The 23802-nt window shown below is 39.1% G+C and overlaps 1 protein-coding gene across 2 annotated transcripts in view; it reads right to left on the bottom strand.

Moving 5' to 3' along the window:
- Positions 1–803: 803 nt before the first annotated feature.
- The window catches only part of PLA2R1 (phospholipase A2 receptor 1), a 47365-nt gene continuing 24366 nt past the window's right edge, over positions 804–23802 (bottom strand). The window contains exons 12-31 of one of the 2 annotated variants that reach the window (XR_011048758.1): positions 23329–23531; positions 22888–23033; positions 22300–22384; positions 21227–21359; positions 20720–20755; positions 19053–19210; positions 17005–17069; positions 16515–16618; positions 15006–15148; positions 14061–14178; positions 13061–13191; positions 12347–12491; positions 9079–9317; positions 8533–8701; positions 7000–7140; positions 6461–6577; positions 5850–6026; positions 4721–4750; positions 3449–4493; positions 804–869 (exon numbers count right to left, since the gene is read on the bottom strand). Coding sequence is in view for 1 of the 2 variants with exons in the window: in XM_068407566.1 (XP_068263667.1) it covers positions 4279–4493; positions 4721–4750; positions 5850–6026; positions 6461–6577; positions 7000–7140; positions 8533–8701; positions 9079–9317; positions 12347–12491; positions 13061–13191; positions 14061–14178; positions 15006–15148; positions 16515–16618; positions 17005–17069; positions 19053–19210; positions 20720–20755; positions 21227–21359; positions 22300–22384; positions 22888–23033; positions 23329–23531 (2555 nt within the window). In the remaining variant the exon portion in view is untranslated. Of the gene's footprint in view, positions 870–1553; positions 4494–4720; positions 4751–5849; positions 6027–6460; positions 6578–6999; positions 7141–8532; positions 8702–9078; positions 9318–12346; positions 12492–13060; positions 13192–14060; positions 14179–15005; positions 15149–16514; positions 16619–17004; positions 17070–19052; positions 19211–20719; positions 20756–21226; positions 21360–22299; positions 22385–22887; positions 23034–23328; positions 23532–23802 lie in introns of those variants that run through there. The other variant, XM_068407566.1, reaches the window with a different exon arrangement.

Below are 23802 nucleotides of genomic sequence, written 5' to 3'. Positions count from 1 at the left end.
CAAGACTGACTGTGTTTCCAAACACGAAGCTCAACCTTAATTCATGCCATCTCCGAACAGCGTGAATTTGCTCCTGACGGTTACTTACCCACGAGGGCTGCATCAGATTGTAACAGTGCTGGCCTGCGGGGGTTTAAAATCAACATTCCACTTATTACCAAAAGAAATATTATTATAGCTCAAGAAGGGGCCTCTTTTTTTTTTTTCAAGCTGAGGATTTAGAGCCCAGTTGCTGAATGTATGCAATTTAGCTTTTAACCAAAACATTCTGCTTATATATAAATGCCCTGGAGGAAGGGTATGCCACGGATTTCATTACAGTGTGTTTATTATTGCCAGAGACTGAGGATGCCTGTTACTACACTAAGGGAGGGGCAAGACGATGGAAGAAAAAAGCAGGAGGCTAAATTAAACAGGAATTTGTGCGATGGTGCCCTGGGAACCAGAGCTGGTCAAGTCTCACAGAGCGTGCAAAAAACTGCTTTTTCCCTATGCTCCCTCCAGACTGTACTGCACAGATTTCAAGCAGCCCCACAGCTCCTCTCTCGTCAGAACCCAGCCACAAAAGTGCGTGTGTGTGCGTGCAAAGGCCAGGGAAGGGAGGAGAGGAGAAGGGAGGAGGATGCCTGTGCAAGGAAGGGCAGCACTGCACCCTGGAAAGGGCTTTGCTCAGGAGTCATGTTTTCCACTTACAGCCTTGTGCCACGCTCTGCCCTGTCATGCCAGACATCTCCAGCATACGTAGCTTCCCACTGCAGACTCCCATCCAGCTGGGATGCGACAGCTACATCAGGCATCTCTGTCCCACAGAGACATGCTGCAAGGACTGCTAACGGGACCAGAAGGTAAATTTTCTCCTGTAACACAGTCTGCAAAAATAAGCACACAGATTTTTTTTTTCTAAACCCTAATATCTGGTAGACAAAGTTTGTCAGATGTTGGCCTGAATGTATCTGTCTCTGGTGGGGACACCCTTCCATCCCCCAAGCAAAGGAGTGGTATGAAAACATCTAACGCTTCCCTTTCAGTAAACACATTCAAAGAAGCTGGCACGGCAGAGGAAAACATAACATTCATTTGCCTGCTCAGACTTTGGTGAACCCAGTTCTTGGACATGGGAATTACTTCCGTGCTACCTGAATTACTTCAGAAGCTACTGCACTCCCAGGGCTGCAGGGAAGGGGCAATGGTCTGGGAGAGTATCTGTGCATGAGCACCATGCTCCCATCCATCATCCTCACTGATGGTGCTGTGGCTCCTTCCTCCTCCCAGCACCTCCTGCACACAGGTCCCAGGGCATCCTCATCCGTGCCCTGGGAAACACTGGAGCCACCACATGTGTGGAGACCGTCTGCAGTGCCCAGGTCTGGGTCCAGCTACGCAGCCAGAAGGAGTGGGGTGCAAGCTGTCGCTCTCCTACCAGGATGACCTGGTGCAAAGCCTAGGAACTGCTGTTACGATACACTAAAGCCTGGCAGCTAATTAAAGCTGGGGAAAGATTCAAGAAAAATTGCAGCACAGAAAATTTTTGTTCACACTTTAATTTTCCAGTTGAAATAATACAGTGAACCTGGCTGCCAATATCATCAAGGTCAGCAGTAAAAACATAGTCACCACATACTCTGATCAGGAACAGTAAGGAGACCTCTGATTAAGGGAAAACAAATGAAAGCTATGGTAACAAAATCCAGAACAAGGCCTAGAAAGCAATCAACGATTACATGCTTGAGTGAATAATACCTGCAATTATAAAAGTTAAATGATGAAAGATTTAAAAATAAATATTTAAGGGTCTGTTCCCTCAAAACCATTTCAAAGTATGAAGAAAACACTGCTTGAACTATTTTTCCCTTAGTGCAAGATCACCTACATCAGAGTCGATGTTAATCAATGATCATTATTTTGAGGTTAGGGTTATTTATTATACTACTGCCCTTCAAATATATTTAAACGATTACAACATACCTCAAGGAAAATTGATAAAATGCCTATATCAAGTTTTGTCAAAAAATATACACCCTCATTAACCCCATCAAAATCTGATAAGAGTCTGCATAACTTGGTAACAGCACTGCAGCCTGATAAGTACACGTCCTCCGAGACAACACAGCTTACTCTCACAAACAAAAACCATCCCACAAGGCACTCTGCTTGCTGTAAGAAGGCAGCAATTACAATTGGCAGTCAATGTGATGAAGGGGATTTGTTGGTTTAAGTTCGTCCAACTGTAGTTTAAATAGGTAAAATTCTCATGGGGAACAGAGAGATGGTCACAACATTTTTTCTTCCTTTTTTTTTTTGTGTGTGATAAAGAAGCTATCACAGTTCATACATATAAATAGCAGATGATCTGGCAATTGTATTCAAAAGTTGCAGTCCACAAACTCTAATAGTGGACTTCACATAAAAACAGTCCTATAGATAAATCTACAGGACTAAGAACAAACTTTAAAACCATCACTGAAGGCTAATGTATGGGGTCAAACCATTAGACAAAATATACACAGAAAAGCTATTTATATTTTATATGATGGAAAAATCTCAGATTAAGAACTTGTGATAGCTACACCCACAGAAGTTATCAAAAACAGAAGTTGAAGATGATACTGGGATCAAAACCATCTGCAGCCTCTTTGACAACATTTTTGAAGGGTTCTGTAAACCAGCACAGAAATATTCTATGTACTAAATAATTTTTAAAAATAGCCCTATGACATGAACAGACAATTTCTGCAATGTTTCTAGAATTGGCAATGTGAAATCTAACTAAAAGGCAGTCATACATTCCTGTGCGTGTGCATAAATACTATGTAAAAACATTTCCGTTGGCCTTAGCTGCTTGCTTAATTCTCAGGAACGTACCTCCATCTTAGGGCTCTTGCAAAATTGTTAGAATGAGTCATCTTAGAACAAACAAACCAACAAACCCAACAATACATGCAGCCCTTCACAGCAGCTTTTAGAGATGACTGAAGGCACAGTAAATCCATTCTCAAGTAACTCATCATGACTAACCATTTGTTTTTCCACATTGCAATTAAAAAAAAAAAATAAAATCCCCCCAAACCTTCCAGCTATTTTCAGAGACGTGGCTGGAGGACTGGTTAGGGTGAAGGGAGTTCCATGGAGAGTAAGCGTTGCTGTCTGGGGCCGCTATAACTGAAGTAGTGCAGAGACCTGAGCTGGGTCCTTCACAACCATTAGCCCGCAGAACAACTGGTCAGTGAAATTTATCTCCTTCGTTAGCACCTTAGTATGAACACTGAAAAGTGACAAGTGTCCTTCTGAGGGTCTGCTACATGGGGTTATAGGACTATAGCACCCGTTGGGAACAGCAAGGTGGCTGCCCCACGATTCGTCCTCAGCTTTTGAGAGCAGGGTCTCAGAAGAGTGTACGTGAATACTGCCGGCAGAAATACAGTAGGTGAACAGTAAAGCAATTTCTTACCATAACTTCAGCAAGATTTGTAACAGTTTTTTTTTCTTCAAACAGATATTGCCCAAAAACATCTTTAAAAGAGGTTGATAGGATTCAATTTCTGAAATAAGCTAGGTGAGAGATCACATACTTAAATCTTTAACAGGATGCTGGATGCTTCTCAAATGAATATATTAACTTCGGGACAGCAAAGTCCATATGCCATTATATACTCTAGCCTAATTTATTTTATAACATGAACCATCATGGGCCAAACTACCAAAACTCTGGCACTCTCAAGTCAAAAGTGACTTCATCTCTCTGCAAGCTTGGAAATCCACCAGGCAAGAATCTACTGTCTGAAAAATAACTGTTCATTTTGCAGAAAGAATGGCTATTAAGAAAAAAAATCTACCCCATAATCCTTGGAATATGTTTCAGAGTTCCTAAATTCAAGGCCAAATTTTAATGCTGGCTCATGAGCAGATTCTGTGACATAAAAACAAAACACAAAATCCCAAACATTCCCGAAGGAAAAAGTTACACGAAAATGTCCACTGCTCTGGGGCCTCAGACATGACTGCTCCATGTGAGTAGTTGGAGTTTATGGTGTCGGAGTATTTTCAGTTCCTGGCTTGTCCCAAAAGAGCCAATTTCTCTGCAGTTCTGCCATTCATCCTCACCTCATCCTGCCACAAAGCAAAAGTGCTCCAAGGTAGGGAGCCCCTACGGCATTAGTACTGACGGCTGTCAGGGTTTCTCTGGATAGGAGTACCTTGGGGGACTCCCGAGAAGGAGAAAACCACTGTAGATTGTGGAGTTTCACACGGAAGACATGATCACTTGCTACTTCTGATCAATTAATTGTCGCTTGTCTCAAAGTCAGAAATGAGGATGCTTTCTTCCAAAGCAGGAACATCAGCATTGATCTGTGGCCAATAGGTGTTTCTAACCCACAGTATCCTGCGGAAGAGTCGGATATTCTGTTTGTACAGACACCACAGAAAAAGGGAAATGGCAGCCAGCATCACCAATGTCACGAGAACAGCCAGAGGTGTAAGCCCATGGTATGATGCTGAAAGGGAAGGATAGAAATTGTTATTAAGCAAATACAGTTATAATTATATATAATTCTAAATATAAACATATAGATATTTTATGAAAAACATATTATTACCCCTTATATGTCACACATTTTAAATTACAGGTTTAACAGTAAAAAATGTTACCTCACAAATATCAGCTCAAAATGTGTTATTACTTCTTATAAAAAAATATTAAGAAAGTACAGAAGAAACTTACATTTTTCAGAGGGTTCTGTTGCATCAATATCTGAAATAGAATCCAGAACAGTCATCAAAGCTCATAAGTTACTATATATATTCATGGTAAAATTGATACCAAGAAGTCAACCTACCTAAAACCATACAAGAGCAGGCTGTTCTTTAACTTTACTCATGTCAATGTGATTCCAATGGGCCAAGTTAAACATGACCTAATCTGTTATCCAAAATCCCTTAAATCTGGCAGAATATATTAATTCACATTTGTGCAAGGATGAGCAGCAGCATTTATCCACTTCTTGAAGTGCAAATGCATGAGCAGATCTGTACAGCAGAAGATTAATCTAGCTATTGAGTCCAACAGCAACTTGGGCATTCTGGGTGGGCTCTCAAAACACTTCAGCTCTCTCACAGACCCACATTCCTACTGACGTGGTGTTTGTGCAGCAATCCCGGGCTGTGCCTGCCTGTCCTACAGGGTCTGTGGAGGTCAGCCTCATGCTCTGCCATATGAAGAAAGGCTGAGAGAACTGGGTTTGTTCAGCCTTGAGAAAAGAAGGCTTAGGGGAGACCTTATCACCATGTTCCAGTATTTAAAGGATGGTTACAAAGATGATGGAGACTCCCGTTTTACAAGGAGTCACATGGAAAAAATGAGGGGTAATGAGTACAAGTTACTCCTGGGGAGATTCCAACTGGACACAAGAGGAAAACTTTCAGTAATGAGAACAATCAGCCATTGGAATAATCTCCCCAGGGAAGTGGTGGATTCCCCAACATTGGACACTTTTAAGATTTAGCTGGACAGAGCGCTGGGCCATCTTGTCTAGACCATGCTTTTGCCAAGAAAGGTTGGACCAAATGATCCTTTAGGTCCCTTCCAACCTGGTGTTCTGTGACTCTATGATTCTCTGCACATGGCTCACCCATACAGCAGAAAGCCTACCATAGTCAGCAATAACACAATAGCTGCCCGGTTTCCTCGACAGGAGGTTACCCCGGCTGGTTGGGTTTTTTACAGGTATTTTTTCTAATACCAAGGGACAGAATTATTGAAATGAAAACCAAGAGCAAGTAAGCAAGCAACAAGGAACATGTAAAACAATGGTTAAAAGGACACAATTGCCTTCTTTTATGGAAGAACATACCTGCATCCATTTTACATACAAATCCCTTTTTTTCTCTGCATGGAGATAGCTGCCAGACTCCATCTGTGGTCCTCAGGCCGATACAGAAATTCCCTTTGAGATGATCAAACTCAGGCTCCCTGATGCCCCAGTTAGAATAATTTAAGGGAGAGCCATCAAACCAGGAGATTGTCTCATCTAAGGGCAGAAGTTATAAATCATTATAAAATACCATAGTGTTTTGATAGTTGTCTCTGTTTCAGTTGGACTTACCTTCACATAAATAAATATTGAATTAAAGAATGCCAGGATTTTGTCTGTTTGGTCACTATATTACTTTCTTTTTTTAAGGATTTAAAAATATCCTATGTAGTTCACACAAAAGGCAGCCTGTAGCGCTTCTTTAAGAAGAAAATAAAGGCATTCGCATACAGGCACACATATTGAGTATTCAGAATACTAATAAGTAATGATTACAGAAAGCTTGACTGGCTTTACTATATCATAAACAGGTAATAGGCAGCAAAAAAAAATCTCAAAAGGTAACAGTGTTTTAGAAGATGGTTACACCAGCATTCAAATAAAAACCAAGCCAGATTCTTACATGCAGTTCTCTTCCACCCAGAACTTACTGTCTGTAACAAGCAGGACGTTCAACCAAACCATTTGCACAGAATAACCAAAACTATGCAATTCTTCCATAATGAAAGCATTTTCATCTTCATCTCGAATAGTTAGGAGATTTGATCCTACAGATTAAACACAGAACAAATTTGCGAACAAACCATGCCATTAAAATCTAACATTGCATTTCAAAAACTTAATATTATGAGCCTTCATTGAAAAGCTTAAAAAGTCTGCTTATAAGTTCTTAAATTTGCAGTCAATGTGAAAAAGATCAGGCTGATTTAAAACTGTTCTCACATGATTTTAAACCAAGTTTGAAGGGAAACAAATGTATTTTATGTGTTATTCCAGAAATCAATATTTTCACGTGGAAAGGAATATTTGTTTGAAGTATGATGCCTCCAATTTCACAGTTGGCTTACGAACTCCACTATTGTTATCTTGAACTAGAGAAAACACATGCCATGATTTCAGTCATTTCAGAGAATATATATATTTCCAAGATACCACAATGACATTTTTTAGCTACAAAATAATGACTTACCTTGATTTTTGCAGACTTCATAGGCAGTATCAAAACTTGTGCCCTGCAGAACTGTGGAAAAGCTGTAGCAACTGTTTTTGAATTTGATCCAGGGAACAGTTTTTTCTGAACATAACCCTTTATAGGCAGTGAGTTTCTTTTCTGTGATAGAAATAACAGCTCAGCTTTATTGGCACAACAACATACACATTAATATAACATTCCACAAGCTGTTTTGGAGTAATGCTAATAAGCACGTTATTGCATTATGCCTCTATTTTTCAAAGTGAAAATCTAGTGGTTGTATATATTTGTATTAGAACAGTGAAGCTGGTTTTATTTCTGATCAAAAACTTTGTCGGATTGCAACAGCAATATCAGGACAATCTAACCAATGCTGATGTGCACGGGGAGTTACAAGCAAACTACGGGCACATCAGAGCACTTCGGGCTGCCCAGCATCTCCCAGAGGGCTGGGGATTTCCAAGGGCTGCAGAGCTTCCCTCCGCTAAGCCACAAAGATAACTTCATGACAAATACCACGGCACAGAGGAGAGTTTCCCATCGGTGAGCAGCAGCCAGCCTCTCTGGAGTGCAACGTGCTGCAGCAGAGTCCCTCTGACTCAGGGCATCTCTACAAGCTCTCTTTGTGATACCCAGCATCAATTTTTGGCAGTGCTGTAGGTTCAGCTGTGTCACCTATGGTCTCACATGTGTCCTACTTTGCTACAAAACACAACTTGTAATAATTAAGTAAACCATAGGCTATATATGATCACATAATATGACAAAGAAATGAGAAAATTAGTCAGCTGCACTACAAAAACCATGTTAGAGAAAAATTTTTGTCTTGAAGGATTCCAAAAGAGCTTTCTTGTCAACCGATCCCAAAGCTATAATAAGCTGTAGGTGAACCCCTGGTGAGCAGTACCACCAAATAGTAACTATTTTGAGAACTGGATGCTGCCAGAGACTCTGCAGTCCTGGACTGAGTGGAGTTCCACACCTGAATTCTGGATTCAAATGAAGCCCAGGTAATTGACACATCGTTGCAGGAAACACAACATATTTTAGGATACAGGAAAATGTCTTTAACAAAAAACAAAGCTGCAAAATCTTTTACATGCAATCAGTGAAGATGTGACTCTAATTTTTCGCTTTGCTCTCAATGCTTCCCTTCTCCCGTCCCACAGTTAATTGCAGCAAATAGAATTTATTTCCCTTCGAGCTAAGTTATTAGCAATCATCATTTTTCACAGATAATACAGTGTTCATTGAAGAGACAGAGTAAGTAATTTTCCTATTTCTTTTCTATTATGAAAGTTCTCTTTCCATTCTCCTACAGACCAGACCTTATGGCCAATATTTTATGGGAAAATACTGTTTCACAAATAGGAGATACAGCCAGGAAATGCCAGAAATCTATTTCAATTTTGAATAATACTATCATCATTGCTTAACCTCAAACCAATTAATTTCCTTTCATATACTTCCACTGTCAATATACACATTTGCAGCTGCAAAGATTTAATATAAAACTTAACTCTGACTTACTAGGTGGCACATGGCAAACCGCTCCTTGCAGAAGTCGTTCGCAGCTAGCACTTTTCCAGTGCCCCGAAGTATCAATGTAAACACAGCTGCCAAAAGCCTGGGACTCGTCGTCTTCCCAGAAGGTAAACAAAGACCTAGTCCCATCTGACCATTCAAAGTTAAGCCCATTCTGCCAAAACAAATTTCAGATTATCTTTCTGATATGCTTTAGAACCATACAAGTTCATCTTCTGGTGGCATCCTCACCCGGTATTACAGAATGTCTTTTACTTCTCCGAAGTCTGGGTAGATCCAGAAGGACCTACAAAAGACAGATCCAAGGATTCTCCCAAGTTACTTCTGGGAGACCACAAACTACCTCTAACCTGCTGTTTTCAGCAAGTGGTTATTTGGGCCATTGAGTAACTAAAAAGGAAACAACATAATTTCAATGTTGACACTACAAGAGATTATTTGTGTGTTTTAAAATGTTTTCTATGGCTTTTAGCTTTCAGTAGTCATTGCACCAAACTGACCAAATTCATAACCAGGGAATCCACTACGTACATCCGAAGTGAACAGCCCGATCCAGTGATTGTATCCCAGCTGATTCACAATGACCGTGAGGAAAGCTTGGTGATACTGGTCTGTGACGCTGACCAACTCTGCACCATTTGCCATGCAGGTTTTTAAAGCTGAGGACCAGGTAAAATTACCACGTATTAGCTTATATGTTCTGTTTCCATATTCTAAAGTATCTGGCACAGGGTACATTTCAGATGCATTGATGACATGTCTGGATGTGTCTGTTATAAACAGAGAGAAAGGATTTATTTATTTTTTAAAACAGACATCTTGAACACAGCAGAACATCTTCTAAAAAATGAGAACTATCCTTAAAAACAAATCTAAAAATGGCAAACTCCTTGGTTTCAGGAAGGCACTGTGAACTTTAAAAAGAAAAAGATGATGATGACTATCAGAACAGTATCTGAAATTTCATCACAGCACAAAACTCATCACAGGAGTGAATGAGTTTAATGCATAACAAAAAAACAGAAAACCTGGATGGAGTTAGTCCCACTGACTGCATCTTTGAAGGTCAGTAAGAAATCACCCGGCATCTGGGCATATCCCAAATTTCTAATAGCAGTGGGCTGCAGAGTGCTCTTATCCCAGACACCTTGCATGTAATTTAATTACCTCCTTTTTGACCCATTATTTTTAATAATTTCCAAGATCAGTTTACAGCACAAAGCCTGGCCTCACAAATAATTGTATTGACACAACCAAGAGGACGACAAACTGAGGTTCATTGTACAAGTGCGTGCTTGGGAGCTTTTTGAGCTCATCTTTACTATCCATGAGCCAATGTAGGGAAGATCACAGTACTGGCACTTAAAGAGAACTCTGTGCATGGAGACTTAAATCTCTTTTTGATTATATACTAACACAGCAACATCTAAAAAAAATGAAAGGAAGAAGCAGACTTTTTAGATTTAAGAAATAAAGATAGAGAGTCTCCCATGAGGAAAAAATCAGGAGGCAGAGACCATCTCCACCCCAGCCCAGTCTGTGATGCTGCCATGCTCGCTTTTCTACAGAAAGCCTTTTCTACATTAGCCTTTGCTAATGTGTATGAATGCACACAGTATGCTTTAAACAAGACTATTAAAATAAAGCAATGCCTGAGTTTTAATCCCATTTGTCAGTTTAGATTAATTACTTCTGTCTGTAAAACTTCTCTGTGATTACAAATGAAGTGGTTGCTTTGCTATGAGCTGGAGTGTTTTTAGACTTTACAACTTTACGACTAAGAGAGAAGGAGTGTTAACAAGCATCTTAAAATAGTAAATAAATTTATTATTTGTCATCCACAAATCATTTAAAATTAGAAATTTCTAAGCAAGAAAAAGTTCTGCTCTTGAGCCAACTGAAGCACTCTCTTTTGTTCCAGCTTTCAGTGCGTGTCACTGCTTAAAAAAAGAAAAGGCAGGAAATGCAGTAGAATGCTGACACAACCCTTACTCAGGCATCACTAAGAGATTAGAGCCCAGTTCAGATCTCCTGCTGGTTTACTTCATTTTAGTCTCCTGCAGAAAATAATTCAAAAAAGGGGAAATGGGATGTGGACAGGATGGCAGAAGCAAAGCACCAGCTCATCTTTCCAGGAATTGACACATTTGTTTGGACATTTGAGGAAATTTAGCAGTTCACTACTGCCAGCAAGAGGCTGTATCACTTCTCCCTTCCTCGCTTCTCTGCTCTTCCAGCTGCAAATTCCCAGGCACGGGCCTGGTGTTTGCCTGACCTTGCACTGAGCCGATGCAGCCTGGAAAAGCTGCACAGAATTAAACCAATTAGGGGGGAAAGTTTTCTGCTGAATTAGCAAGCTGAACTGCCTGATCGTTCGGGAGTGCCACGAGTGTCACACTGGGGAGACAGGACTGGTCCCTTCACCCCCAGGAGCACTCTGCTGCGCATGGGGCAGGCGGGCAGCACTGAGCTGGGGGGCACAGCGTGTCCCCCAGCCCCACCACGCGCTGGCCAGGGCCCATTGGGCCACTCTCACATTCACCCGGCTGGGAAAGGTGCAGAGGGTCCTGAGCACCCACTGCAGCCCCAATCCACACCAGGCACCCTGCAGCCCTGCTGCCCTAAGGCAACAGTTTTCCTTCCTGCCTTTTAATGCCTTTTCCACCTGTCTGAAGCAGCAGCAAGGGGTTAAAATACAAACGTTCAGGAGGTAAACGAAACAAACCAGCAGGAAAATGCATTTATTTCTTTTTTTCAACACTGCGTGCAGAATTACTCCAGCACACCCCGCAACTGTAGTTCATAATAAATTATGTCAAATACGGCTACGGTTTGCTAGAGCCACATGTGAGTACTGCCCAAAGCTTATATTTGTTTATTCTACTCCTCCACTCTCTCTCCCTCCCATCCTAGGCAGCCAGCAGGAGAGGATCCTCTCTTTAGATCCAGGGCTTAACTAAGAGGTGATATATAAAGTTGAGCCATATAAAACCACCCCCGCAGTAAGTACAGCACACAAGGACACTCCTTACAGGCTCACATTGCAGCCCTCCCTTTGCTTTAGGGTTATTAATTTGCTGCTGGTCTATTTTGGTAACACGCTCTGGCAGGTTCCCACTGGCAGAGCTGCAGCAGCCCCTGGGACAGGGCTCCAACGCTGCCCGAGCGCCCTGGGGATGACAGCGGCTCCCCGGCCAAGAGGCAACGCCGGAACGTGGCTTGCGGAACCCAAACAACGTGTATCCCCCGCAAAAGCTTTGTGCTTCTGGCAGGTGAACAGTCTGGTAACAGAATTAGAGAAACATGAAAAGAAAAGCTAAACTCTTATTTGATCGGCCAATCAGTCTGCACTGCTCACAGAAATACATCTTCTAGAGTCTATTCTGATCTAATATTGCAAGTCCCACTCCTAAAAACTTAAAAAAAAATAAATCATATTTTCATCAAAATTACCCTCAGTTTTGCCTTTTGTAATTTCATGCTGTTACTCTGCTTCCCATGACAGTAAACACGAAATCTCATCTCTATACCTGAATATAAGATATGCAACAGAAAGCTCAAAGTTAGGAAGAAAATTTAACAACAAAACGTTTTTTTAGAAATTACTTCTACATCACAGCTATTGATTTATTAAATAGTGTAGAGCTAGTCTAAATATCAGAGTAGAACTACCTTAGAAACCTTTTCTGTTTCCGGTTTTACAGACACCTATAACAAGCTACTTCTAGATGAAAATAAAGTAAGATGAATTCAATATAGTAAGAAAAGAGAACAGAAGCAAAGCAAAACAAAACCTTACCCTGAGTCTTTTGGCAGACAAATCCATAATTTTTCTGACAGTTTTCTAAGTACCATTTTCCCGTAAAATAAAAATTACGGTTATTTGATACCAACGTACACAGTGGAAGTTGTTCTTGAATGTTTGCACTGTTATAACGCTGTCTCTGCAATCAACACAGAACCTTGTATTAATTAAAAAAGACACTGTGTAAAAACAATGCATAATTATTACATTAAATTTAGAAGAACAATTATCTGAAAATCACTATTATAAATATTTAGGTAGAACAACGAACACTCCCATAAACACAATTTGAAACAATAACCTCAATAAAAAAGTCACAAGCTTTTGTGGAACAAACTAAAATGCTAAGCCCAATATGGACTATTGTGGTGTAAAACAATATATTAAAATATAAAATTCATACTCTTAGTCCTTAACTTCGCTCAGACGCAGCATATGATATTAACCATATAACTCAAACTTTGGTGCTTAAAAGCAATTGCAAGAGAATGTGACTATAGCCACAAATTACATAAATAACTGTCTCGATAGTGCCTTTTTTGCTACCTCTAGTTATGCCCATAAATCTGTGCCCACAGCTGTTTGAAGTTGCAAAAATTAAGAGAAGACTAAGTTGCTGTAGCAAGTTAGGCCTTGTCTTTGTAGCAGTCATGATTTTTATGGATAAAACAACTTCCCACTGTCCTTAAACCCCCTGGAAATACTCACATCCACTACTTCAACTGGAGACCAGTTGGAATACCTCGGAAGATTTTCATTCAGCCATTTTTCATAATCGTCACTCTGGAAACCTATCCAAACACTAGTTTTCTGTCCAAATAGATTCATTGTTATGAACGCTGGAAAATGAAACAGGAATAAAACATAATTAATTGGTAACTGTTTAGGGATAGATGAAGTCTCTTCCAACACACTAAAGCACTGAAAAATTTAATTACTAATCAATGCCATTATATAGCTACTAGAAAGTAAGAACATGAGCAGCATTTCAGTGTCATCTAACTATAAATTCAGTTAAATTGATTAACTTCAGTTGGGTTAGGATCTAGTCCATTAACTAATAAGTCTTACAGAAATGTTCACAGCAGCTTGAACAACTTACATGTTAGTTCAGGGTACTGTCCCATTGAAAAAGCTTTTCTCAGTTTTAGTTGAAACTAAGGTTTCTCAACTAAAGATAGCCGGTGAGATTCCTCCCACCTCCAAATAAGTGGTTTTACAAATGTATGAAATTCAACTACAGTTTTTTATGAATAGGGATTATAATTTTTTCTGAATGTGCTGGCATTTATTTATCTGACAGTTCCACCCTAGTGCTGTTTATGTGATATACTATCGATCAGATTTTAAGTACTATTAAAGGATAAAAATGGGATCGCTTTTATAACAGTGTAGTATAAGAGATAGAAAATTTACATAGCAAATTTTTAAATGGGTACTCCATTATTTTTTTGTATTTCTATTGCACGGTAGTAAGCACAAAAGAAATTATAATTACTCCTCAAAACATACCTATCATATAGCTCAGTGGACATTTGAATCTTTACATTTTGGGAAACTGGGAAACACTAATTTGTTTAAAGCAGTGGAACCATGAGTAGAATCTGAACTATCTTTTTTCCTAAATCTGTATCCAAGATGAAACTTTACTACAGCATCCTAATGAAGATGAAATTTTATTTATTTAACAATGTTTTCAGTACTCCACCTTGTTCCAGTTCATCTTCGAGGGAAGCGAGTGACCCATCATAGCTACTGCAGATCTCTTGTGCAGAGTACCAGCTTCTCAGATGCTCTGGATCCTTTGGAATTTGTATCAAAAAGCACTGTTTCCAAAAAAAAATAAAAAAAGGGCTTGTTTTGTTTTTTTTCTAGAGCTTAAAAACTATTTAACAATCACTAAGAGTTATCACTAAAACATTTCACATGCTGTTACTGAATATTAAATATTTCATTAGTTTCTGTCCTGCAATGGACCTCTCCAACATGCTTGGTATCAGTTTTCAGCTTCGATCAGGCTTGGATTCAAATCAGTTGTTTAAAGGCAAACACAATCTGAGTTAAATTTATCCTTGTAGTCACTGCAGTTCAGCACTGGGATAAATTTGGCCACCTCAATGCATGTTGCTATTAAGGAACGTTATGTATTTAAGAGAAGCCTGATGAAATAATTGCCTTTCGACCTTCAATTGCAAATAGACTTTGATTTATAATTGTCTTTGATGAACCCTATTTGAAACAGCATCTTGTGGAGGATGGCAGCAGTTAGGGATCCATTTAGTACAAGAAGAGGTCAGAGATCTGTTTTAAGACCATAAAAGACTCTTGGAATTGTCATAAGTGGAAAAGAGAGGATGGAGCAGGTGTTTTACAGCAAATGCACAAATACACTTAGAGAGCTTTTACATATACAAGTATTCACTTTCTTGAACTAAACTAAAATTCTTGACACCTTATTAAGACAACTTCTGTGTGCAAAGCTACTTGATAGCCGTAAACTTTTGTATCACTGTGTCAGTAGCTATAAACCTAAGGGCCCTGCTTTCAAAAAGGAAGAAAATCTTCAAATACTGAATAATCCTTAAAAAGTCCAATTCCTGTCATAAATATGGAAAGCATTCTGAATAATCAAACAGCAGAAAAAAAGTTTTACTTTGAATCCAAAGCGCAACCAGCCTTTGGGACATGTGCCTTGTTGGTTCTGGTCTTTTGGGATCTCTTTCTCTATTTTCCATGCAAATTTACGTTTACAAATACAGGGAAGAGAGACAGTACAGTTTTCATCACCCCAGAGTCCTGTGCAAAAAGAAAAATCACAGTTCAATATTGGCTTGAGAATTGGAAAGGGTTTTTTTCTTAGCTAGCTTAGGTATTGTTAAGAAGGGTATCTGTTAGTGGTCGAGTAAGACAAGATTCTACATCAAATACATTTGGACATATCGCATTACAGTAGATTTGATGGTCCATGGGGTTCATACTTCTATTCCCAGTTTGATTTTATTAAGTTAAACCAATTCCTCTACACTGAGTGACATAACATATGCCTATATCATCATGTATTTAAAAAAATATTAGTTATGCAAAAAAAAAAGGGAAAGGTATAGAAATGATGGCTTCCAGATAAAATAGCTTGACTTCCTTACATTGAAAATTTTTGGCAAGACCTAGGTACTGACATAAAACGCTGACCTGCTTAGGAGGAAAATACATTTTTCAGTGCACTCAAGTTGTTGACCAGCTCCCATCTGCTGGCCAGCTGAGGGAGGAGGGTGGGTGTCTCTTCCTCTTATCCAATACTAACTATAGCAATGCCAAACTCAAGCATTCAAAAGTCATGAATCAAAACCCCGAGATTATGTGGGGGGAAAAAAAGAAAGTTGTTGGTTTTTTTTTTTTTTCAGTTTTGGCTCTCGAGGCTGGGATTACAAGAGTGCAACAGGATTAATTTTTTCAGCCCTTCTCACAAATACAAGCTGAGTATTTTTTATTTCCGTGGAACCTGACACGTTTACTTTATCATACGACTTGCAGATCTTCAGAAAACAGAGACTGTAAGATGATAGAAATCACTGGAAACAGCATCAGTGTAGATTTTTTTGTTACTATAGCAAAACATAGAGCTATGTGATGATGTAAAGGCTAGCACCAAAACCATGGTACCCAAAAATCGCTCAGCAGATTGGCTATGGGATCAAAAATAACCTAGAAACCTGAGTATTTAAAGTTGTGTGCTGATAGAAAAACAGTTTATAAAAGTAGGAAAAATTATTGCTCGTCCATCTGGCTCATTTGGTTACAAGAAAACTGACTGTGAAAACTAGCAATGCAGTAAAATTTTTGCTGTGCCACATAACAGATTCTTAGGTAAAAGTAAAGATTCAGTATCACTGGAATGTTTATATTTTGACATTAGACCACTGGAACTATTAATATACTTTTAAATCCTATAACCTAGCCTCTGAGCATATTCATGATATTTCACTATTCTTTTCCTAACCATAAAAGCAGTTATGTAAATTATAACCAGGTAACAGGACTATGTAATACAGGACCATGTAATACAGATTACATTCCTTGAAAGCAATTTAAAAAAATATAACCGCTTTGGCCAACAATAGAATCAAGTCACAACTCCTGCAACAAAAGGAAATATAAAATAAACCTGTTTGTGATGAAATGAAGCCACATCTTCTCCCTGGTTTCTGTGGATCTCTTTCCCTCCCTTCATTCCAGTTCTGGTATGTTACTGGCGATTCATCTCTCCAGCTGCACAGAAATGTGAAGAGTGTAGTTACATTTTTTCCTATCCTTACCCAAAAATACAGCCTCCACTAAAAGCGTTTGTAAGGAGATAGAAGGTAGAAAGTGACCCTTTATTAACTAAGTGTTAAAAAAAAAAGACAACCACCACCACCAAGGTTGATATTCATGTCTTTAGCTTGTATCTTTCATACCCCTTTTCGAAGAAATACTGTAACATGGAGATAAATTAAGAGTAATATATTCTGAATGATATTTACACGAGAACTGAAGTTGTCTCTTGAATATCCCACTCAGTCATCAAACCGTTTTAGTCCATCAGACTGAACGGCAGCCTGTGAACAGGGCTTGCCAAGTACAACTTGCAGCAGCTGAAGCGTAGGTATTCTTACCGAAATTCACTGCTGAGGTTTTCTGCGTGCAATCCAATCCACCAGTGAACGTCACTATTCGATAGCTATAAAAAAAATATTTTGCCGTATGTTCAGCTGTTGTTGCCCTCTTATCAAAGCGTTAACAAACTCCTAAAGTCAGGCTCTATATTCAGGCAAACAGCATCTCCATTGGGCTCCAATGGGAAGAATGGGTGCTAAATCCTGCCTGTGTTTATGTCACTTCGGTAAGGTTATTCACATAAGCAGAGCATGATTTAGCCCCCAGTTTCCACTGGATTGCTGATGTATCTTCTGTAAACTAGGAATTTACAATTTTAGGAATTTACAGCTTATCTGGCTTGAAAAGCACTGCAGTCTTAGGCCAGAATTTGTTTTCCCCAGCTCCTAAAAACAGACAATAGCAAGTATTTCCTTTTAGCATTAATATACTGCTAGTCCTTAATGTTTCCAAAATGTTTTCTATGAACATTTACTGACTTTGTATAGCCTATACAAGAGATTCCTAGAGATGCTTTCCAGACTGATTGCTGGTCTCATGAAAGGGTCTAGACCCCCACTCCTGAAAGGCCAAGTATTATGGAAAACTCACAGAAATAATGTAATTCAAACAGCCACTTATTATTGCTGTGCTGACTTGATTCTGCCTTAACTATGAACGGGCTTCACTTTCAGCGTAAGCCACTCCATAGTCTCAGTTCTGGGGTCTTTGTCTTGAGCTGGAAAAATACATCTTATTTTAAAGTTATATTTTTAAAGTCGTAAACATTCAGCTTTAGGTAAGACAGTAATTACATCACATCACAATCTCTGGTAGATGTAGATGAAAACAGCCTAGCCAGTTATGTTGCTCTTTCATTATAAGCTATTTCTGCCATGAACTGTTGGTTCGAAACCAGTTCATCATGTTTTGATACAAAATTACTTAAATAACAGATAAAAATGATGCATAATTCCTTGGAATTTTACAACCCACATCTTAATACAATACAATTCTACCAATGCTGTCTATTGTAAGTTAAAAGCAGAGAAGGTTGTATACAGTGCAAGCAAAACTACGTGTGGGCTGAGAGCTTTTCTACCCCGCACTAGTCGTTCTTTTAAAGATTACGCTATGATATCCCTTTATATTACAACTGTAGATTTTTGCCCTCAGTAAGGCAGACAGATCATTGTTATTCAATTATTTTTCTTGTATTTTCCCTATTTCACTTTTACTGAGAACACCTAAAAGAAAACAGACTTTGTTTCTTGGGAATTCATCTGCTTCTGCAGCTACTTCTCAGCTTCAAATCTGTTTGTTACATCAGAGCAGTTCTACAGAAAGTCTGCTTTCATCCAGAGGAGGGAATTTAGAGACAGATGCCTTTTTTCTCTTATAAATATCCATAGTCACAAAGGGGTTTACTTCAAGAGACATCATACAAATGTGTGGACACATGGGAATGTTGCCCAAGCTGGCGTACACAGAGGAAAAGGTAAATCTATTTTGCAAGGTCATTAAGCCCCCACTGTCTATGGTTTAGAGTTCCAGATTTCATTAAGGTGCAGAAAAATTGGTAATTCTTCATTCTTGGCCAGCTCTCCCCAAGAGTAACCTTTCAAATCATCACATTGAAGATTTAAACTATGAAGACTATTTCAAACATCTGGACTTACTGCCCACCTCATGCTAACATACCCACTGAAATGTCCCTCAATATTGCTACCTGATGACCAGCTGCCATTGCTGATCCCACTAATTACTTCCATAACTTTGGGATAGGAAGCTGATTTTTGCTCCTCTTGGGTCTTCTGAGGCAGACTGACCGACTTGCTCATTAGCAGAGATGATTCTGCAGATTCTGAAATGTTACTGACTTCTTCAGCTAAACAGAGCTTCAGGGAAGGATGTGGGAAATGAAGATAGCAAGAGAATTATTTCTGAAGTAAAAAGTCTTTCAGATTATACCTGGAGCAACAGGCAGCCAGATATTTCAAAAGACGCAGCAGAAAATAGCCAGTTACTGCCTCGGGGTTTATTTTTTCAAAGGGGTAGTTTTTGTTACCTTCTTAATTTTATTTTGAATAAAGGCTTGTTCACCAGAAGAATTTATCACTGCCATTCCACTGTGAAGCCAGCCACAGACAAACTCATAGGTTTCCCAGTCTGTAGGACTGACATGGAAAAGATATTCTGCTCCTTGATAATACAACCACGGCAGTTCTAGAAAACAAGCAAAAGTGTCAGTGCTGTGCAGGGGTAAAAACTCATTTCAAGTCTCATTCTTTGTGATCCCCGTGGCCTGCCTTCAGCCATGTGTCACAGGACAAATATGCCACAGCACAAATATGCCACAGCTAACAGCAGAACCATATTTAACATATCAAATTATGAAAAAAAAAATGAACAATGAGTAAATTTGGGGTTTATATTCTATCCTGTGATACTGCAGTAATGTTAATAGGGTTACCCAACCTTTGCAAAAAGGCAGTCTGAATGTGATGGAGAGGTGTCCTAGTTTGGCCTAAACCAGGTCAATTTTCCTTTCAGTGATTTTTACTTTCAGCTAAGTCTCTTCTAAGTAACTGCACTTTCTGAAACTAACTGCATGTTTTGCAGACAGTGTCTGCTTCCAGGACTGATAACGCTCAAAGTTTGTAGTTATCGCTGAGGCACCGGTAGGTGTGTTATACAGAAAGGCTCTTGCTGTACTTATTCTTAGAGAAACCAAGGTCACCGCTAAATTCCTCACTGCTTACGAGTGAAGAGCCGCAGGGGGGTCACACCTGCAGGGAGGAGCAGACAGGGCAGATGACCCAAAATTGACCAACGAAGGTATTCCATCCCATACACGTCATTCTCAGTATAAAGCGGGGGGAGCACAAGGGTCTCGGCCTGTTTAGGGGGCCTGCTGTTTTTTGGGGGCCGCTGCCTGCTTGGGCTGCTTCTGCTGCTTCGGGCTGCTTCTGCGGCTTGAGCCTTTGGCCAGTGTCCAAGGAGGACTCTGTCCATTTTCCTGCTGCCCCCGATCCCGATCCGTGCATCCCTGAATCCAGTTCTCGACCGTCGCTGGGCACAGCCTGGGCCTTCCCGGAGCCTGCCCTGCAGTGCCAGTGGTGACGTGGCCGACATGGGGGGAGCTCGATCTTGGTTTTGTATATATTTGTATATATTTGATTATTCCAATATCATTATTATACTCTTTTTCATTATTATAGTTTATTAAAACTGTTTTAACTTTCCAACCCATAAGTCTCTCTCCCTTTTCTCTTTCCCTTTCCCTTTGGGGTGCGGGGGGAGGGTTAACAGAGAGCGTCTGCCACAGGTTTAATAGCCAGCCCAGCTTTAAACCGTGACAGATTTATTGGTGCCCAACATGGGGCTCGAGAGAAGCTCCGTCAGGTTTCTCTGATAAGTCAAATCCTGGCTCTGGCGGGAGGAGACCCAGAGAGCTCAGCTGAGAGAGTTTAGGCCAAACCAGGACAAGAGGTTATCAAACTCCTGTGCTTATTACTGGCAGCATTCCTTTACCTAACCTAAGTAGTATCTGATGTTTCAGTGTTCCTAAACAAAAGAGTGGCAGATTTTGATCTGTAGCAACAAGTTCCTACAGAGTTCCTTAATGTAAATTTTTAACTCAGAACATTTTAGTTTTTTTTTATTTTTACCAATAGGTTAAATTATACTTCCAAATGATGTTTCAAGATGTGAAAAGAGAAAACGTTTTCATACCAGCTATGTACCAATTTGGATTCTTTGGTTTAACGCCTGCAAAAAAATACATAAATAAATTAAAACATTGCTGATTAACAATGAAAAGAGATATTTCACTGAAATTGCTTTCTCCACACAGTAAGAATTTAATCGAAATAATGAAGAATATTGCTATCCTTATTCAGGGACAAAAAAAAAGGAATTAAACATTGAATAAAATAAAATAATTGCCACACTTACTAAACAACATTTTTAGTAACCTTTATAAATAAGAACTTTGATTAACTCCTGCTAACTAGCTGCTAATCATTGCTATCCATTTTTAAACTGCACATATTAGACCTGTTAACTGGCCAACAAACCCTAATGGCCACATATAGTTTTGCCATGACTTCATGCAGAAGACCAATGAGAAGGACTCCAGATGTGGCTAAAAAGCAGGCTTTTAGATATTTTTTTTTCCTTGTCTCTCCTAAATTGCAAGCAATGGGTATATTAGACAATGTATCTTAATTAACATGTCACCTTTTGGTATCTTGCATATCCATTCACGCTTTTCATTGCAGTGTGCTGGAAAGATCGTTCCATTTACTTTGAACACGCCGCAGTTTCTTGAGTCATCTTCAACATACTTGCTCTCCAAAAATGAAGATACAACCTAAAAACAGCACATTTCATTACCTTTCACCAACAACCCAAGACAAAGCATCTCAAAATCTCATTACGGAGAAAAAGTAAGGATTTGGAGATGTGTGTATGGTAAGAACATTTAAGTAACAACAAGAGGACCACCTAAATTACAGTGGTAAAATAAAAAAAAATAGGGTCCATAATCGTGTTCTCGCAATGTCCTGTTCAACTTCTCCATCTTATGTCAGACTCCTTCTTTGTAAAAATAATTGAATAGCTACGAAACCTAACAACTTTTTGACATGATTAGCAGTGGTTGCCACACCTAACAGCCTTTGCTTTGGTTCAACACACCACGTGATTGAATTTTGCACTCGCATTCTGAAATTACTGAAATAACAATGGCGGAGCTGGCACTGCTCTTTAAGGCTCAAAACCAATTACAGTTTAAAAACTGACCCTTCTTCAGTTGTTTGATGTTTAAATCCCAGGTACTAACCACTGGTGTGGTATGTGGCACCAGCGTCTTCAAGGATACAAAATCGAAAGTGGTATTAAAAAAGGAAAGACTTAGCTCTGAATGCAGGCAAGAACGTAACAGTCACAGAACAAATAAAGCGTGTAAGCACAGCTCCAAGGCTTTCCAGTATGTGTGTGCATATATATACACATGTATGGGATCACTCTGCACATACCTGGTCCTGGGCTAAACGCAACATGCTTTGCAGGAAAGCACACATCTGCAAACCTTTATAATCCTACCAAATCCCTTCCGCAGTTGCACAGGCTGTTATTTTAATAGGAGTGTACTATTAATCCCATTGTAATAATTACTCTAGGTGAAGTATGTGGACATGAAAAACAAACAGTGTTCTGGGCCAACATCTGCTCACAAGGCTTGTTTTTGTGAACTTATGCTCGGATATGACTTGAAAGGTTACTGAAATACATAGTACACGGATAGTTACAGGTGTTCTGTCAGACCACTGCCATGTCCCTCCAGAAAGCTGGTTTCTTTTATTAAATCCAATCCAGAACTGTCTTTCTTCTGTCCTATAATGGAAACAAAGAAAATAACATTTCTCACCCATTTTTTCCCTAGCTATTTCAGAATTTTTTTTTAAATAGTGCAAATACCCATATTAATTTCTTCTTGAATTCAATATATCATTCCGTAATACATTTCTCAACTTTTTAGTATCCTTGAAGTAAGCTCTCGTTTTCCTACTAAAATGTTAAATTTTATTTTTAAAGACGTAAACATTTAAAAAAAGATTAAAATTGCCAAACCTCCATTTCAACGGGGAATGTTAACTCACAAGAGTATCACCTTGACATTAACAGTTGCTTGACATCTACTACAAAGATCACCTTCAAAAAGAATCCCATTAGTGTTGCTATTACCCTCCTTTTCACCTGTTTCTAAGTTCATGTTAGTCAAGAGTAGAGACTTCTTCAGCCACTAGTAAAGAGGATGGAAGAACCTAAATTGTAGATTATTTTTACATGTTAGTATGATTAAGATAAATCTTGTTGGTGCTAAAAAATACATTTACCTATCAAAAATTGTATATAATAAATTGTTTAAAAATATCTCTTCATAGATATGGCTAAAACTAGCAAGGTGTGCTCCAAAATCTTGGCATAATGCTTCTGCTTCATCCCATGTTCTTCTCATCAGAACTTTTTCATTGTGAAATATCTGCAATAAAATAAACACTGCCATAAATGTAGTTGATTTTGGAGAGCAGTTGTTTCAGAAACTCATAAAAAAATAAAATATTATTTGCAGCTTTTCCTACAATAAAGCCATGTAATAATCCATTCTGATTCAAGTCTTAATACTTTCACTCACTTTAAAACACAGTGAAGGATGGTAATAATTACTTTTTGTTTGTCGAGTAAAAGAAATAATGCTTTATCAAAAATATTTTAGGAACAGTGTATCCCTAAGCTGATGTGGAATCAGAAAAATTCAAAGTAAGTTTGTCATGTACCTTGTAGCAGTTGAGCAGATTAGCTTCCGACTCCCATCCAAAATAGCAGGAACTCAAATGTTTTTGAAAAGTAAGTTCAGGCTCTTCATAAGAATTGAGTTTTTGCTTGCACAATGACATTGCTTTGAAGTTCTTACAGCTTTTCACCTCCCAGTAACCAACAGGGTGCTGCCCTCGCATAGCCACACATCCTCCAGAATGACCTAGGCATGGGATTAAGTGGTAAGTATCAGAATAAAGCATTTGTATTTTGTGAAATTTTGGTGAAGTGACCGTTTTATTGGCATTACGTTCTGGATAAAATGTCAATGAACTTACAAAAGCAGCAAATTCTGTGGTCAACAACCAGTTTATAAGCCTGTCTTGGCTGACTTCAGCTTGTAAAATGAACTATGATGAAGGATTCCTCTCACAAAATGCAGGAGAAGAAACGCAATTTAAAATATTGCTTTTGCAAACTGCACTAGTAAAGCA

The sequence above is a fragment of the Nyctibius grandis genome, chromosome 9 (genome assembly GCF_013368605.1).
Source record: "Nyctibius grandis isolate bNycGra1 chromosome 9, bNycGra1.pri, whole genome shotgun sequence".
NCBI classification, from domain to species: Eukaryota; Metazoa; Chordata; class Aves; order Nyctibiiformes; family Nyctibiidae; genus Nyctibius; species Nyctibius grandis.
This window is presented reverse-complemented; position numbering and strand designations above follow the sequence as displayed.